The sequence below is a fragment of the Notothenia coriiceps genome, unplaced genomic scaffold (genome assembly GCF_000735185.1).
Source record: "Notothenia coriiceps isolate Sejong01 unplaced genomic scaffold, NC01 NC01_scaffold00015055, whole genome shotgun sequence".
Taxonomy (NCBI): domain Eukaryota; kingdom Metazoa; phylum Chordata; class Actinopteri; order Perciformes; family Nototheniidae; genus Notothenia; species Notothenia coriiceps.
The window spans coordinates 1-15,114 of NW_011347756.1; the positions used below are offsets into that span (position 1 = coordinate 1).

General features: G+C 37.6%; 2 protein-coding genes and 1 long non-coding RNA gene across 3 annotated transcripts; all 3 read left to right on the forward strand.

The window, feature by feature from the left end:
* The first annotated feature begins 980 nt into the window (after nt 1-980).
* LOC104948770 (uncharacterized) lies at nt 981-1,524 on the forward strand. Its single transcript, XR_798728.1, has 2 exons — nt 981-1,087; nt 1,259-1,524. It is a non-coding gene; the product is annotated as an uncharacterized lncRNA (long non-coding RNA).
* A 2,304-nt stretch (nt 1,525-3,828) lies between these two features.
* On the forward strand, nt 3,829-5,913 carry pglyrp5 (peptidoglycan recognition protein 5). Its single transcript, XM_010774997.1, has 4 exons — nt 3,829-3,932; nt 4,480-4,675; nt 4,986-5,104; nt 5,638-5,913. The coding sequence occupies exons 1-4, from the start codon at nt 3,884-3,886 to the stop codon at nt 5,808-5,810; spliced, it is 537 nt and encodes a 178-aa protein (XP_010773299.1). The 5' UTR covers nt 3,829-3,883; the 3' UTR covers nt 5,811-5,913.
* Nucleotides 5,914-9,304: 3,391 nt separating this feature from the next.
* Nucleotides 9,305-10,456, forward strand: foxg1c (forkhead box G1c). The gene has a single exon (XM_010774998.1). It carries the CDS (start codon nt 9,305-9,307, stop codon nt 10,454-10,456), a length of 1,152 nt encoding a protein of 383 aa, XP_010773300.1.
* The last annotated feature ends 4,658 nt before the right edge of the window (nt 10,457-15,114 follow it).

The window sequence follows — 15,114 nt, forward strand, 5'->3', positions numbered from 1 at the left end:
TCAGATCAGGGGGTCACAGGTTCAAACCCCACTGCAGTCAGCATGTCGTTGTGTCCCTGAGACACTTCACCCCAAATTGCTCCTGTGGGGATTGTCCACAGTATTGAGTATGTAAGTCACTTTGGATAAAAGCGTCTAACAAGTGACATGTAATGTAATGAAAATAAGCTGATCAGATTTTGGCTACTTTATGATGTCATAACAATTTGTTTGGCTTGTGTACCCATTAGCCAATCACCAACCAAGGTAACCCCCACCTTATCACCTGAATCTCCTCCTAGAGCACCATTGTGTTCTTTTTAACCAAATATCTCTCAGAGGGCGTGGCGTGGGGAGGGGCTCCTTATTTTCATCTAAAGTAACAGACAGAGAATCAGCACTTTTGAAACAGGGCAGGGACAAAAACAACACCATAAGAGCGCACAGTGCAAAGTATCTATAGGTGCGCTAAAAGTTGTCCGCGATAAAGAAAATGATTGTTTACCCATGGCAGAAATACATTAATAACATCCACTGGCGTCTCATGAATGATCATGTCACATAGCGTAAGTGCAGACGGATTCGCAAACCACCTCACTTGTCTTTTCCTAAATCCTGGTGAGTCCCCCTATCATCTTTTGTTAACCCAGAGGTTAAGGGATAGTGGTTAAGAAAAGATGATAGGAGCTGATTTTTGGACAATTCAACCCCAACCTGTGTTCCTGTTAGTGTTTACTTCCTGTCGGTCTTTCTCTGACGTCAGCTCACTGTCTTTTACCCTCTTTCCTTTTCTTGTTCTCTTTTCTTTACTGGAGACAGTTTAGCCATCATGAATCCAAAGTATTGTGCTCTCCACAAATATAAAAGTGAACTTACAAAAAGACTCTGATGGAGTGAAACTAATGTTTGTTGTCCACAGCTGACGTTAAATTGACCAGACTACTTTCTGCACATTAATCAGAGCTACTTTCCAAATCGACCAATCAGAATTGAGCTTTCAACTAGCTGTGTTTATAGGGGTTTTTAACGTTGTTCTCTCTCCTTGTCTCTCCCCAGGTGTGGTCACAAGGAGGCAGTGTTCTTCCAGTCTCACAGTATGAAGGCTGAGGTAATGATGCTTTTGAATGACTATATAACACAATGCATGACCTGAAGTCTTGATATTGTTTGTCGAGGAATACGTTTTATTGACGACGACCTTAATCCTGTTGTCTGCACATCTTTAGTTTGGTATTTGATATTGAATTAAAAGCTCTCATACATTGTGTTTTCCTGACAGGACGCCATGAGACTGTACTACGTGTGCACAGCGCCTCACTGTGGACACAGATGGACGGAGTAAAGATGATGAAGAGGTCTAACATTTTATCTACAGTAAATCTCCAACAGAGTTTGTTTTTTAACTGCTGGTGTTTGTAAACTCTGAAACCATCTTTGTGTTTGTCTTTTTAGTTTCCATCATGTGAATATATTGTATTAATAGTTATTTTTTATATAACAGTTGTCATTCAGGTGTGTTTTGTTAGATTAAAAGAATCAATTGTTTCTAATGTCTCTGAGTTTTCATTGAAAAGGTGTAACGAATGTTCACATCAGCGGACACACTAAACAGAGGTAGAAGATTTACTCGGACCGTGTACTCATTTATTTATTAGTCCTCTGGCTTTAAGAAGCACTTGTATAAATCCGTTAAATCTGAGTTTCAGGTCATGTTGCAGCTGGTTCAAAGCAGAAGGAGCAGCCGAACCGAAAGCCCTTTGCCCCCGCACAGTGTAGACTTCAGGGACCGTTAGTAAAAACAAGTTCTCAGAACGGAGCTGATGGGTTCTTGCACTTTTTCCAGCAAGGCAAGTTTAAGGCAAGTTTAAGGCAAGTTTAAGTTTAAGGCAATTCAAAGTGCTTTACAAAAATGAAAGACATTAAGAAACATATTATGAAATGACATTTAAAAACACACATTTAAAATAAACTATATAAAATGGCATTTAAAAGCAAAGTTACAGTGCAGTGTGAGACACATCTGAAATGTTTAGGTCCGACTCAATCATTGCTAATCTGACCTCATGGTACCTTTTTAGTTCTTTGCTTTTTGTTTTTCAATGGAAATACGCAAAAATAAGTTGAAAGAGCACCAAGAACAGCCTCATAAATAAAGTGTGCTACTGGTTTTGTCTACGGGTGGTCAGAGAAGACCATACAAGGAGCAGTGGTGCGTTCAAGGGTTTTAAGGTTTGTAATGATCAGTGGTAGAAGGGATTAAACGAGTGACGGCATGTAGAAGATGCATTTATAAAAACCACATCACCAGATTCCACACCGACATTAAGGTTGCAGCAATAACTCTCTTGTTGGAATCAAAGGAAGAAAGAAATCCTTCATTTTTACACCAGTTGTTGAATGTGGGGCTTAAAGAGAGATCATTGTCAATTAGGACTCCAAGATAGGATTCCATCTTTGATCTATCTTGTATTTTAGGACAATGTATTTCTACTTCTGGTCTTTAAACACTCGATTCCATGTAAAGATCCAGAATTCAAACTAAAAGTGCAACAAAAAGAAAAAGTACTCATTCTGTAAAATGACCCATTTCAGAAAAATATTAAGTACAGAAGTATTATCAGCCTAATGGACTTCAAGTATCAAAAGTAGCCGAATGGATCCTGTTTTTATCACATGAACAAACGTTTTCATCTTGTAGTTTTTCAATATGGAGTCCATTTCAGAGACTTTGTAGAATACATGATTGATATGTTATATTGATATGATTAATGTAAGCATAGTGTGTTGCAGGGGTAGCCAACACGGTGCCCGCGGGCACTCAGTCGCCCGCAGGGGCAACGTGAGTCGCCCGCCGGGCATGTTCTAAAAATAGCTCGCCAAGCAAATCCAAAACAAAAAAGGAAATGTAATTAAAATAATCTACTCTATGCATAAACGAAACCTAAATCATAGCGAACTCTATCTACTTACTACAACTCTATATCTATCTAACACCCCTCCTCCCCCACCCTCACAATGAATGTCGACGAATCACGTTCTTGCTTGATTTGCCAGCGTTGCAGTCGGGAAGAAAAGCAATGTGGCACCTCCCCGCTGATTTTCCTTCTGGCAGAATCTACACAACACATCAGCCCCATTGAACAGCCTATCATGCCAGCCTATACAACACATGAGGAGCAGAGTTTTACTCTGTGTGTGTTGTAACTTGTATATATATTTATTCCACTTGACGCACACACANGAGGATGTGAGGTCCACCCCCAAATAAAGCAGGTTAAAATTATTAAATTGCATACATTTTCTTTTAGTAAACACTGAAAACGGGTCCCACAGACCCAAACAGCACACAAAGGTTAAAGGTAAGCATATAATATATAAATATAAAATATGTACACTGCAAAAAACAAAAAAAAGAGGAGTAAAAGTAGCCCCCGACTTGCTTTATTTTTTGAAAGTAGCCCTCATCCTAAAAAAGGTTGGTGACCCCTGGTTTAAAGTAACTGAGTGTTAAATAAGTAGGATTATAAAGTAGCATGAAATGCTCAAGTAAAATGAATATAATACTTTGTTACATTCTGCTTCATAGGGATTTTAGCATAATGACTGATATTGCAAAACAGCTGATTTCCCCTAAAAACTCCTGTGACTTAAAACATAATGTATCTTATGTATTAATGCCTCATTTGTGGGAAGAAAAAAAATGCCACCGTGTTAATGTTTCTTAATCAACTTCCTCTTATGTATCCACACGTGTATTCCAAAGACCTGTTTGGCAACTGAAGAATAATTACTCAGTCAGATGAGTAGTTGGAATGTATTTTGTGCATTGGCATGAAACAACAAGAAACCAGGAAGGTGTATTTCCCCGAGACCACGCCTCCTGAGAGTCACTCAAGATAAGGCGATGCACAGCAAGCTGAATCCATATATTGACGGAGAGATGGCAACTACAGGTAACATCCTCACACTGCAGACATTACACTGGGAGACGCTGTCAGATTACATTTCTAAAAATGGTGTATTACCACCAAGATTACATTGATAGTAACAAACTAAAAATAGCATATAGTGTTTGTTGTATAAAGGTCCGATTGTATTTCTTCTCTGTAAGCTGTACTGTTCTGTAGGCTAATACTTTAAATGTGAATCTATACGCCTACTGCCTGAATCTGCTTTATGGTTTCACTTTCTTTGGTTCATTTGTTCTTTTTTTACTCAGCAGGTGAACCTATATGTGAACCTATAATAGTGTGTGTGAGCTTAACCGTGTGTCTTAACTAAAACAGTATTTTCATGTCAGCTCAGATTTGATTTCTGCTTATTTTAACCGTAGTATACGTGCTCATGTGTTTCATTGCATTTGATATTGAGGTAATCCAAAATAAAGTATCCAGGTTACATAACTTTCATATTTTGATCCTCAGAAGGATTACATGACCCCCCCAACCCTGCTGCTGATGACATTTTATAAAAAAAATTTTTTATTTGATTTCTCCTCAGTGGAAATAGTGTCGAGGCAGCAGTGGGGGGCGGCTGCTCCGAAGAAGGCGCCGGAGAAGATCCCCTGTGCTCAGAGAGTGATCATCCACCACACGGACACCCCAAGCTGCAGCAGCCGCAGCGAGTGTGTGAGCCGCGTCGTCAGCATCCAGAGATGGCACATGACTGAGAAAAATTGGGATGACATCGCGTACAAGTGAGTAGCTGCAGGGACATGCGGTTTCTGAGTGATGTTCATACAGTGTTTACAATGTGGACGTAATGGAGGGACACTTAATTATGTGTTCTTTCTCTTTAGTTTGGACCTTTTTTCCAATCCTAGGTCCTTAAAGAGGCCCGATTATGTGTCTGGTATTTCCCCTTCCCTGTAGTGTGTTCTATAGGTTTGTGTGCATGTAAATGGTCTGCAAAGGCTAAAATCCCTGTGTTCTCTCCAGACGGAGTTTCTCTCCCACACACTGAAATCAGAATATGCCCTCTAACCATAAACCCTGTCTGTGTTTCAGTTTCCTGGTGGCAGCAGATGGGACGGTGTTCGAGGGCCGTGGCTGGGGCGCGGTGGGGGCTCATGCCTTAAGCAACAATCATGACTCACTGGGGATTGCCTTCATCGGCAACTTTAAAAGTAGGTGTGCTCCTAATCTTTTCATCCATTGTGCAACATAAAGACAAGGTTCTCACGGGTCAGTGAGTCCTGTCTGTTTCCTAATGAACAGAGATCATTTGTGGGGAAAATATCAAGGAAATAGACATAATGTCATTGGTCATTAAAGCGACTTCAACTTGTAGAACATGTTATCTTTTAATTTCCTTTTTTGATGTAATGCACTTTTCATACACAAAGTGCTTCACCAACAAAAACAAAAAGAGAAAAATAACACTACCACATGTCACACATAACTTCATGATTAATAAATACGTGAATACCAATAAAAGCCAACATATTGAAGGACTGAATAAAATAAGAATTAGAAAAGGAATTAAAAAAGAAAGAAAATAGAATAAAATAAGGATTCAAGTTTAAATTAATTTATTCATTTTAATTAAGTTTGTACCTTTGTGGTTTATTGCACTTATTGTAAGTTACTTTGAATAAAAGCATGAAATGTAATGTGTTGAGATGTCATATATGATGACAATGCATTTTTTATATTTTAGGTGAAGCACCGAGCTGTGAAGCGCTGGCTTCAGTCAAGCAGCTGCTGCAGTCCGGCGTGTGTCAGGGCTTCATAAAGCCCCAGTTCGGCCTGTGTGGACACAGAGATGTGAAAGACACTGAATGTCCCGGGGCAGAGCTTTACGCTGTGCTGCAACAACTGAAGAGCACATAAGGCTTATCTTTAAAGGTTTTAAGGGCCAATCAGTTCCCTGGCTTCACAAAGAGTCCTTGTTAATGCTATAAACATGATCATTCAAATAAAACATTAACCCTAACTTTTTCTCTGTGTTTCTTTTTTATAATGTGAAATAAGCACAGGTGGATTAAGAACTGCGATTTGTTTTATGAAGTAAACGAAACCATACTAAATTGAAAAAGTAATCTGTTACAAGCTAAAGTCCTGCATTCAAGAAGTGACTTAAGTTACAAGAGTATCAGCATCTAATTATACCAAAAGTAAAAGTACTGGTTATGCCTAAAGGTCCATTTCAGGATCAATATGAAACGACGAGGATCAGTGTTGGAAGAAGTACTCGGGTCCTATGCTGAAGTAAAAGTAGCATTAATGTCAAAATACTCCATTCAAATAAAAAGTCCTACACTCTGAAGTACAGGTCAGCAAAATGTACTTAAAGTATACAAAGTAAAAGTACTAACTCTGCAGAACTAAATATGATATATGTGATATATTATTATATATATTAGATAATTAGGTAATATTGTTGCATCAAGCAGCATGTTACTGTTGTACACAAACAGCGCTTTGATACACACATTATTCATGTGAGGACTTTTCTGTAATATATTGTATAACTTTACTTTGTTGTACCTTTAACAGTTTGTCCACTAGTTTCATTCATAGAGATGCATTATGTTCAAAGTGTATCACATGCATTTTAATTGAAGATCTGAAAAGTCACTAAAGCTGTTTAAGGAATGTAATGGAGTAAAAGTATAAAGTAGTATTAAATGGAAATACTCAAAAAAAGTACTCCAAAATGTAACTCAAGTCCAGGAACTGAGTAAATGAGTGACTTTCCACCAGTGGTAATAAGGGGATGTTTCACAGGCTGACAGACAGGGGGAGCCACCACTACAGGCTTTAGCTGTGCAAACAATATTCAATTCATTCATTCAACTTTGAAGTTGCTCACAATGATTTATGTCATAATAAATTAAGCAACTATCATTTAAAAGTTACATAAAATCAATGCACTTAAATAAATGGGTTTATAACTTTTTGTATTTGATCACATTCTTTAACTTTGCGATGCTTCTTTTTAGTGCAGTGTTAACATGGCAGGCAATACATTTCAGTTATCTTTGCTCTAGGCATTAGGCTCAACTTTAAAAGATGATATCGCTTATGATTCAAATATTTTGGAAATAAATGCTATATTTTCTGGACTATTTTACTTTTTTACTAATGTGAGGACTACAACAATTGTCTTTGATAGAGCTGTGTTTTAATGCTATTGTACGGTGGCTGACAGGTTCAAACACGCTACAACAGCCTAAAAGTCAAGTCAAAGTCAACTTTAATGTCAATCTTACTCAGTTTGTGTTTACAGACAGAGAGATCGAAATGACGTTTCTAACAATCCTGAATGTAAAATGATACAGTAATACAGATATAACATATGTATATCCTATACACACAATCAACATACACATTTACACATATGCACACATTAAGATAAAAAAACAACAACAATCAATATTCACAAAATAACAGTCACTTCAATATCAATAACTTTGGTGCAAGATTGTCCATAAAATGTGCATTTATTGCAGATTGTCCATAGCAGCGTAAAAAAAGTGTCTTGTGCTGGATTTTGAGTGTCTGAGATTTTGAATTGAGATTTTAAAACATTTCCATTAGCAGAAACACACTGCAGCTTCAGTGACAATACAAATATAAAAACAGAAATGTGCCAAAACACATGCAAATTAAGAAACATCTTCACCAATGTACAACGTTTACTAAAAGCGCTGCATAAACAAAACGCTGCAAGAAGCTCAAAACATAACGGGAAATGACGCACACAGCTGGGATTGAGGATTTGGCGACACTCAGTTATAAAGTTGTTCAACTGTAGCTGTTGGCAGAGTTTAGTCTGTTTAATAATTGTAATAGAGGCTGCTAATGATAAATCACTGTAAACAACACAAGACATGATATCGAATATTAAACAAAGAAAAATAAAACAGGGGGATTACAGGTATTAAGGATCAAGGTGAGCTTTCTAGAGTCTGAGACATTCCCAACAAGTGCTCACTTGTGTAGCGCGGGGATTATGGAGGAAGACTCTTCTCCAATGAAGAGGAGGTGTAACGATGACAGATTAAATGTGTACTTCCTCATGTTTGATGTCTGACATATGAACTGTCAAACACAGCATAGGAGGGGATTACTTTAGAACAGTCTTTAATATGATATGTTCCAGTTGTATAGGGAAAAAACTGAAACGTTAACGGTTTTTAGGTTAGTTTAAAGCAATAATATGATTGCTTTAAACTAATGTGAAATCTGTTGACATAATACATTTAATTAAAGTTAACGTTTCCATTTTTCAGTGTTGGGGAGTATTGGATTACATGTAATGAGTAATCAGGATACAAAAACAAAGATTCCCTACCCGTTACATAAAACAACATGTAATCAGATTACTGTTAAATTTAAAGAAAATTGGGGATTAGTAGGCTACCCTGTAAGTGTTAATACAAATGAATTGTCAGGTTGTTAGGTTTATCTTTTTATTTATTATTTAATAAATAAACCTCATAAACTAAAATTGTTGTTTTGCAAATGTTAATGGAGATATGATATTTTAGGATCACAACCGTTCAAATGTTTTTCTTTGAACAGATTTGTGTTTCTTTTGGTATTATAATTTTAATTTTGGATACTTCTTCTACCTGTAGTTTATTTTAAAGGCATTTTGCCAAATCATGGTGTCAGAGAAGGTGCACAGGAAGAAAATAGTAAAAGAGCGCGATGAGGCCAGCCCCGAGGGAAAGGCCTGTGCAGGGTTGAGTTTCATGAGTCCCGGAAGTGTTATAAGTGAACCCGAGAGTTCACCGATCAGTCACACAGATTGACAGCATTTAATCCTTTAAAAACGCCTCTTTAACTAAATTATTATCCAGTTTATATGGATTTGTTTATATTGACAATGGACAATGAGTGACTTAAATGCCTTTTTGAAAGTGATTGTTTTTCTTTAATGGGTTAAAGGGGCCATATTCTGCTCATGTTCAGGTTCAAATTAGTATATTGTGCCTCGACTGTGACATGTTTGCTTCCTTTGATGTTGAAAAGGGTGTTTATTTTTATCATAATGTGCTGCAGCACCTCTTTTCACCCTCTGTCTGAAACCAGAGCCCAGTCTGCTCTGATTGGTTAGCTAGCCGCTCAGCTCTAATTGGTCAACCACTTGGAGATGGTTTATTTTATATTGTGATACTCAAATTTGTAAAGTAACCCCCCCAATCCTGGAAATAAGAGGCTGTTGAATGCAACACTTGTGTCACTTTGAGTTTGTAACGCTCCTGTGATCATGCGCATTTGTTCTCTGTGGCTTTGGCTCCTCACCACTTTGCATCAGAGTTCAGTGAGTCGCTCTGCTCTCATCACTGCAAGTCTTTGAGGACTTTATGACAGATATGGCGGACTTGAAAACTTCTGACCGATTGTTCCACAAATCCTCATTCAGCATCAGCAGCCTGCTGTTGAGACGAGAGGGAGTGATGGATGAGGAGACTCCTTCTGCGTCCCGGAAACCTCCGGAGAAACCAAGCCAAGAGAAACACTTTGACACCGGTAAAGGGATAAGCAAACCCCTGCTTACGACTGGGAAACGAGAGGGGACTCAGAAGAAAGGAGGAGAAGAAGAAAGCATTAAACCTGAGAAACCTCCTTTCAGCTATAACGCGCTCATCATGATGGCGATCCGTCAGAGCCCGGAGCGACGGCTCACTCTGAACGGCATCTACGAGTTCATCATGGAAAACTTCCCTTATTACAGACAGAACAGACAGGGGTGGCAAAACTCAATCCGGCATAACTTGAGCCTGAACAAGTGTTTTGTTAAAGTGCCGCGCCACTACGATGACCCGGGGAAAGGCAACTACTGGATGCTGGACCCCTGCAGCGAGGACGTGTTTATTGGTGGCACATCTGGGAAGCTCCGGCGCAGAGCCACGGCTGGATCCAGGACCAAGCTTGCGTTAAAAAGAGGAGGAGGAGGTCGCCTGATGTCCTCCAGTACCGCCACCAGTGTGACTTTAGCCGCCGCTGGTTCGTTTTACTGGCCACCGTTTCTTCCTCTCCAAACACCAGTGCGCACTCACCTTGGCACGGGGACTTACCTGACACCGCGGTTCCCAAACCACGCCACCTCCATGGTCTCCCAGCGGCTGAGTGCGTCCAGTGCCGCGGACGCAGATCGGTTCCTGCAGACCCACCAGGAGATGTCTTACATCGGACTCAGCTGCGCGCAATCTCGACGCCATCAGATTGGCACCGCGTGCACTGCTTTCTCCACGTCCATCCCCGCGTGCACCCTGCCTCTGTCGGACCCCTACTCTTTTAACATGATCTCTGGACAAGCCAGCTACTTTTACTCCCACCAGATCCCCTGTGCCGCGGCGTTCAGTCCGTGTCCAGAGGAGTGCGCCTCTGCCAAGACTTCTGCTCCGGGACAGTTTTTATCAAAGAGCGGCCACTCAGAGCTGGGAGGATTCTGCAATGACTTTCCGAATTACTGCCCTCAAGTCAGTTCAAGCCCCTCTTTGTCTTGGAATATAGAAAAATAGAGTAAAAGATATTAAAGATTTAAAATATTGCTGTAGAAGTGTGATTGAAAAAAAGGCCAATTTATAAGGGCCTGCAGACTGGATTTTATTGCGTAAATGAAAAATATCCCACAACATTTCCCAAATAATTTCCGCGTTAAATTCAAATATATATTAACTAAAATGGGAAATGTTTTGCACTGACTTGTATTATTTCATCATAACGTGTGTTGTGCAATCTGTGTCAAATTAACTATTAAGAATATCTGACACATAGACAGTAAGGTGAGGAGGATTTCGAAATGTCATCTTCCACAATTGTGCAAATAAATATGTACATAATAATAATAAGGACAAAGTGTCATTTTTCATTCACTGAAATTTGTTTTTTCCAGATATGTGTATGCACTTGTCAGTATAGAAATTGAGTTGTTTGCGCATGAATTATCTGCAAAATAAAATCAAAAAATGTATCAAAATAAAAACGAATCTGTCTGAAGTCATTCTTTTGCCCAGGATGAGACCTAGAGTTAAAATGCTGTGGAAGTGCTTATAAAACGACAATAGTTATATTTTTTCGTAATTTAAAGAAAAGAGACAAAAATTGGCTATTAAATGTATGTTTCATCGAAGGAGTTGACATTGTTTTATAATAAAGAAAATAATTGAGATTGAAAAATTACGATATTAAATTTGTTGCATTTCTTTTCTTAATTGAATTTCCTTAAAAATATTTATATGATAAATATAATAAAATGAATCAAATAAAAGATAATCATAAACTATATATAACAGCAGAACATATATCTATACATATTCTATTCATGTTTTTACCGTGGATATATATTTATGTTCACCTTTTTTATACTATTTGTATTTTATTTATATTTATCATATTGTAACTCGTGTGTTATTAACTTTCTGATGCCGTTAAAAGAAAAAAATCCAAATTTGGGATAAATACAATATATATATAATATGATCTAATTGAATGCTGGATTTTTTTCTTTTTAAAGATCAACAGTTCAAATGTGCACCCGAAGCTTTTCCTGAAGAGACATGATGTGGAAACAGACTGAGACATAACCTCAGCAGGTAGACATGACTCACCTGCAGATCTGCTCACCTTTCCCTCACCTCTCACTACATATAAGAATAGCATATTATTATTGTTTGCAGATACAGATTGAGGCAGCTTTCTGGACGGCTGTCTCTGTGATACAATGGCCTCTTTATATCAGAAGACCCCGGCCCGTCACCTCTCCAAACCTGAAACATGCCTGGTGGTTGAGCAAAGGGGAATGGATATCTTCACTGTTGGCAGACTCTCAGTATAGATATGCGAAGATAAGAATATTGTCATCAGTGATTGTGTCTGAGCTGTGAATCAACAGGTTTATGGCACACAAAAGAGTTTTATACCCTGAGGCAGGAGTAAGATGATACTGTTTGCTTTTAGAGTAATAAACAATCGCTTTTTGACAGCTCCACTGATTACTTCAGAGCTAATACTCACAGCCTATACTGATTCATGAAAAAAAAAAACTCATACAGACTGTTGGAATGACACAATTTGGTGATAAATGTTGATAAGGGATAACGTAAGGCGAACAAATCTGTCTTCTGCTGTTCACTTTAGTGTTTACTTCTTGTCTGTCTTCTTCTGTTGTTCCTGTTAGTGTTTACTTCCTGTTGGTCTTCTACTGCTGTTCCCTCTAATGTTTTCTTTGTGTCTCTCTTCTTCTGCTGTTCCCTCAACTGTTTACTTCTTGTCTGTTTTCTTCTGCTTTTCCCGTTAGTGTTTACTTCCTGTTGGTCTTCCTTGGTGTTTTCTGATGAAGGAAAACAAATGTTTTATTTTACACAGCCGACGTTTAATTGAACGGTCTGCTATCAAAAAATAGTAGACCTCTAATGTCCAAATGCAACAATCAGCATTGAGTATTCAGCTATAAGCCAATGAGATGGTTTTTTTCTTGACATTGTTCTTGATTGTGTTCACTTTAGGCCACTTTGTGAGATTTCACCACCGAAATCAATGTAAAGTGAAACAGCTACATTATTTGCACGAAAGGTCAAATGATGAGGGGGAGTCGCAGAATTGTTAACTTTTTATTTGATGTGAAAACAGAATAGTGTAATTTTTAGGAGAACAAGAGAGTTAGGAGAGGGTTTGTCATTTTGCACATCACTCTGTTGTTTCAGAGTAATTTCTTCTCGCTGTCCATTTGATTTACTTGCTTTATGTGAATCTATGCTCTTCGAATTGCATTCATCACATACATTGAGCTCACTTTACATGCCCACAGTTTAAGTTGTAAGTATTTTGGCTAAACTAGGTGTGCTTACAAAGATTAAGAACAGCTCTGGAAATCAATCCTATACACTTGGGTCTCTCGGCAGAACACAGGCCTCCATTATCCTCAGCAAGTGGCTTCCACAGGTAGACCTGCCACCATTTGAAAGCAGGTGGGTGGGTTGTACACCCCCAGGCGTCTGTCTGTCTCTCGCCGGAAAGACAATCTCTCAATGTCTCACTACTGCTGTGTAGATAGTGTAGCCTACATTTCCGTCTCTCTCTCTTTCTCTTTCACACACACACACACACAAACTTTCCCCTGTTTCTTGTTGTGTTAATGAGCAAAACAAAGACTTATCTGTTTGGGTCTGCGGTGTCACGTTGGTGCCTCCTTCTGCCTTTTTTCTGTGACAATTTCCTGCAAAAGCAATGCATAATGCCCGGCGTAAAACGTAATATAATTCTTAAAATAAAATAGATTAATTAATAAAATTGAGGAACAAAGATATTTGTGAAAATGTAACGCTTCTTTTAGTTTTTCATTAAAATAATCAATGAGGGATACATTTGAGAATGCAACATTTGCTAATGAAATACTTTTCCTATAATACTAATACAAATGTAGTGTCCTTTACTTTCCATCTGAAGGCCAAATGTTTCTGCTATCATATTTTGAAATTTGAATATTTGTAAAAGTAAGCTAATGGAATTTATCCCAAACTCTTCTAGTTTTTCAATATCTATACAAAAGGAGCATGTATTTGAATCTAAATCAGAGATTTAGTATAGAAGGTGATAACAAGAGTACATTTCAGGAAAATCATTTTATTTTTAGGGAAATGTTACATTCGAGGTGGGCTGACTAAACCTAATTTTGTGTATTTAACAAATATTTAATATGAAACTGTATTCTTCTTTTAATGCATTTTTTTATTTTTTTATATGTCTTCCCATGATGTCAACTTTTTTGTATACAAAATATATGATGTTCATAATGTTCTTGAATAAATAAAGGGAAGAAACAAAATGTGTGCTGTTCTTCTTCAATGAAGTAGTGACCCGGAAGTTATCGCCAAGGTTTTTAAGCGCGCAGTAGGTGAACCGGAAGTAGCTCTGTCCACGCTGGTCTTGCTGAATCGTTCCGGAGACGAAGAGCGCAATACTATCTGAGAAGACTGTTTTTATAAATCTGCAAACATGTAAGTACTTTTAATGATCAACCTTTCTTTGGCTCTGTGGTCACTTTCGGTCTTTGATCCTTAAATTAAAACCGCAGCAGCCGGAAGCTAACTGTTGTTAAGCTAACAATGTTAGCATGTTAGCCAAGGCCGGTTAACTGGATTTAATGAATCCTTTTTTAATTTATTGTTGCTTCTATATATTCTAAAGCCGAGCTATGCTGCAACTCGGTTACGTTTACATTATACAAATAAAATGCTGTATTCATTCATTTCATACTGCTGTGGTTCAGTTGATAAGTTACTTCAGTAGTACACAAAAGCATTGATATGAGCTAGTTAGCCACATGCTAATATCGAGCACTACAGTTGATGCGAAAAGCGCTACAGTTGATACGAATTGTGTTGTTCCTTTTTATTCAAGAAAATATATATGTACATAAAACATGACATACACTCACATACAATAGTGACATCAAGGGGACATATACAGAGTCAAAGAATAAAATAAAGACATTTGAAGAAAAGGGTGGTTAAAAACTAAAGGTAACATTTCAAGTAAAATATTTATGAAATACACATTTGCTTTTTATGAGCTTATTTTTAATAGTGGTGCCATATTGTAAAAACTGAAAATCAGTCAATTTCTTAAAATACATTTTGTTGTACACTATTTGTATTAAATCCATCACCTTTTAAAGTTTATAAAAATGTCCTCATCCTGAAGTTGTATCGTTTTTCCTATTAGAAAACACTCAACACCTAGAGTACAAACAGTGATAAAATAAAGGACGAATTGTTTCTTAATTTGTCTTAAGTTGTGAATGAAACCTCTTTGACTTTATTATTGAGAAAACAAATATTTCCAATGGATTCCTTCATAGCTCCTCTCCCTGAGGACATTAAAACACTGTTTTGTTTGTAATGCTTGCGCCATACCCGCATCAGAAGGAACTATCAGTGTATTTTAAATATAATGATGGTGACTTTAGTTGTTAAGCTTTATTCAACCAAATATACACACTCCTTTTTAAAATCATTTAAACCATGAGAATTAACGCCTTTATGTAAAAGGAATTACTTTAAATTAATACTTAAGCTGAATATAATAATTTACATTGTGTTGTTGGAAATGTTTACTTCTTTATGTTTTAAAATCCTCTGCACTGGGGAAAATAATCTAAATAGTTTGGAGGGATAAT

Excerpts from the sequence above, each read along its gene's own strand:
- pglyrp5 (XM_010774997.1), top strand. The coding sequence starts at position 3,884 with ATGCACAGCAAGCTGAATCCATATATTGACGGAGAGATGGCAACTACA. Across the intron at positions 4,676-4,985 it reads TGGGATGACATCGCGTACAA|TTTCCTGGTGGCAGCAGATG; the intron begins GTGAGTAGCTGC and ends TCTGTGTTTCAG. Across the intron at positions 5,105-5,637 it reads CTTCATCGGCAACTTTAAAA|GTGAAGCACCGAGCTGTGAA; the intron begins GTAGGTGTGCTC and ends TTTATATTTTAG.
- foxg1c (XM_010774998.1), top strand. The coding sequence starts at position 9,305 with ATGGCGGACTTGAAAACTTCTGACCGATTGTTCCACAAATCCTCATTC.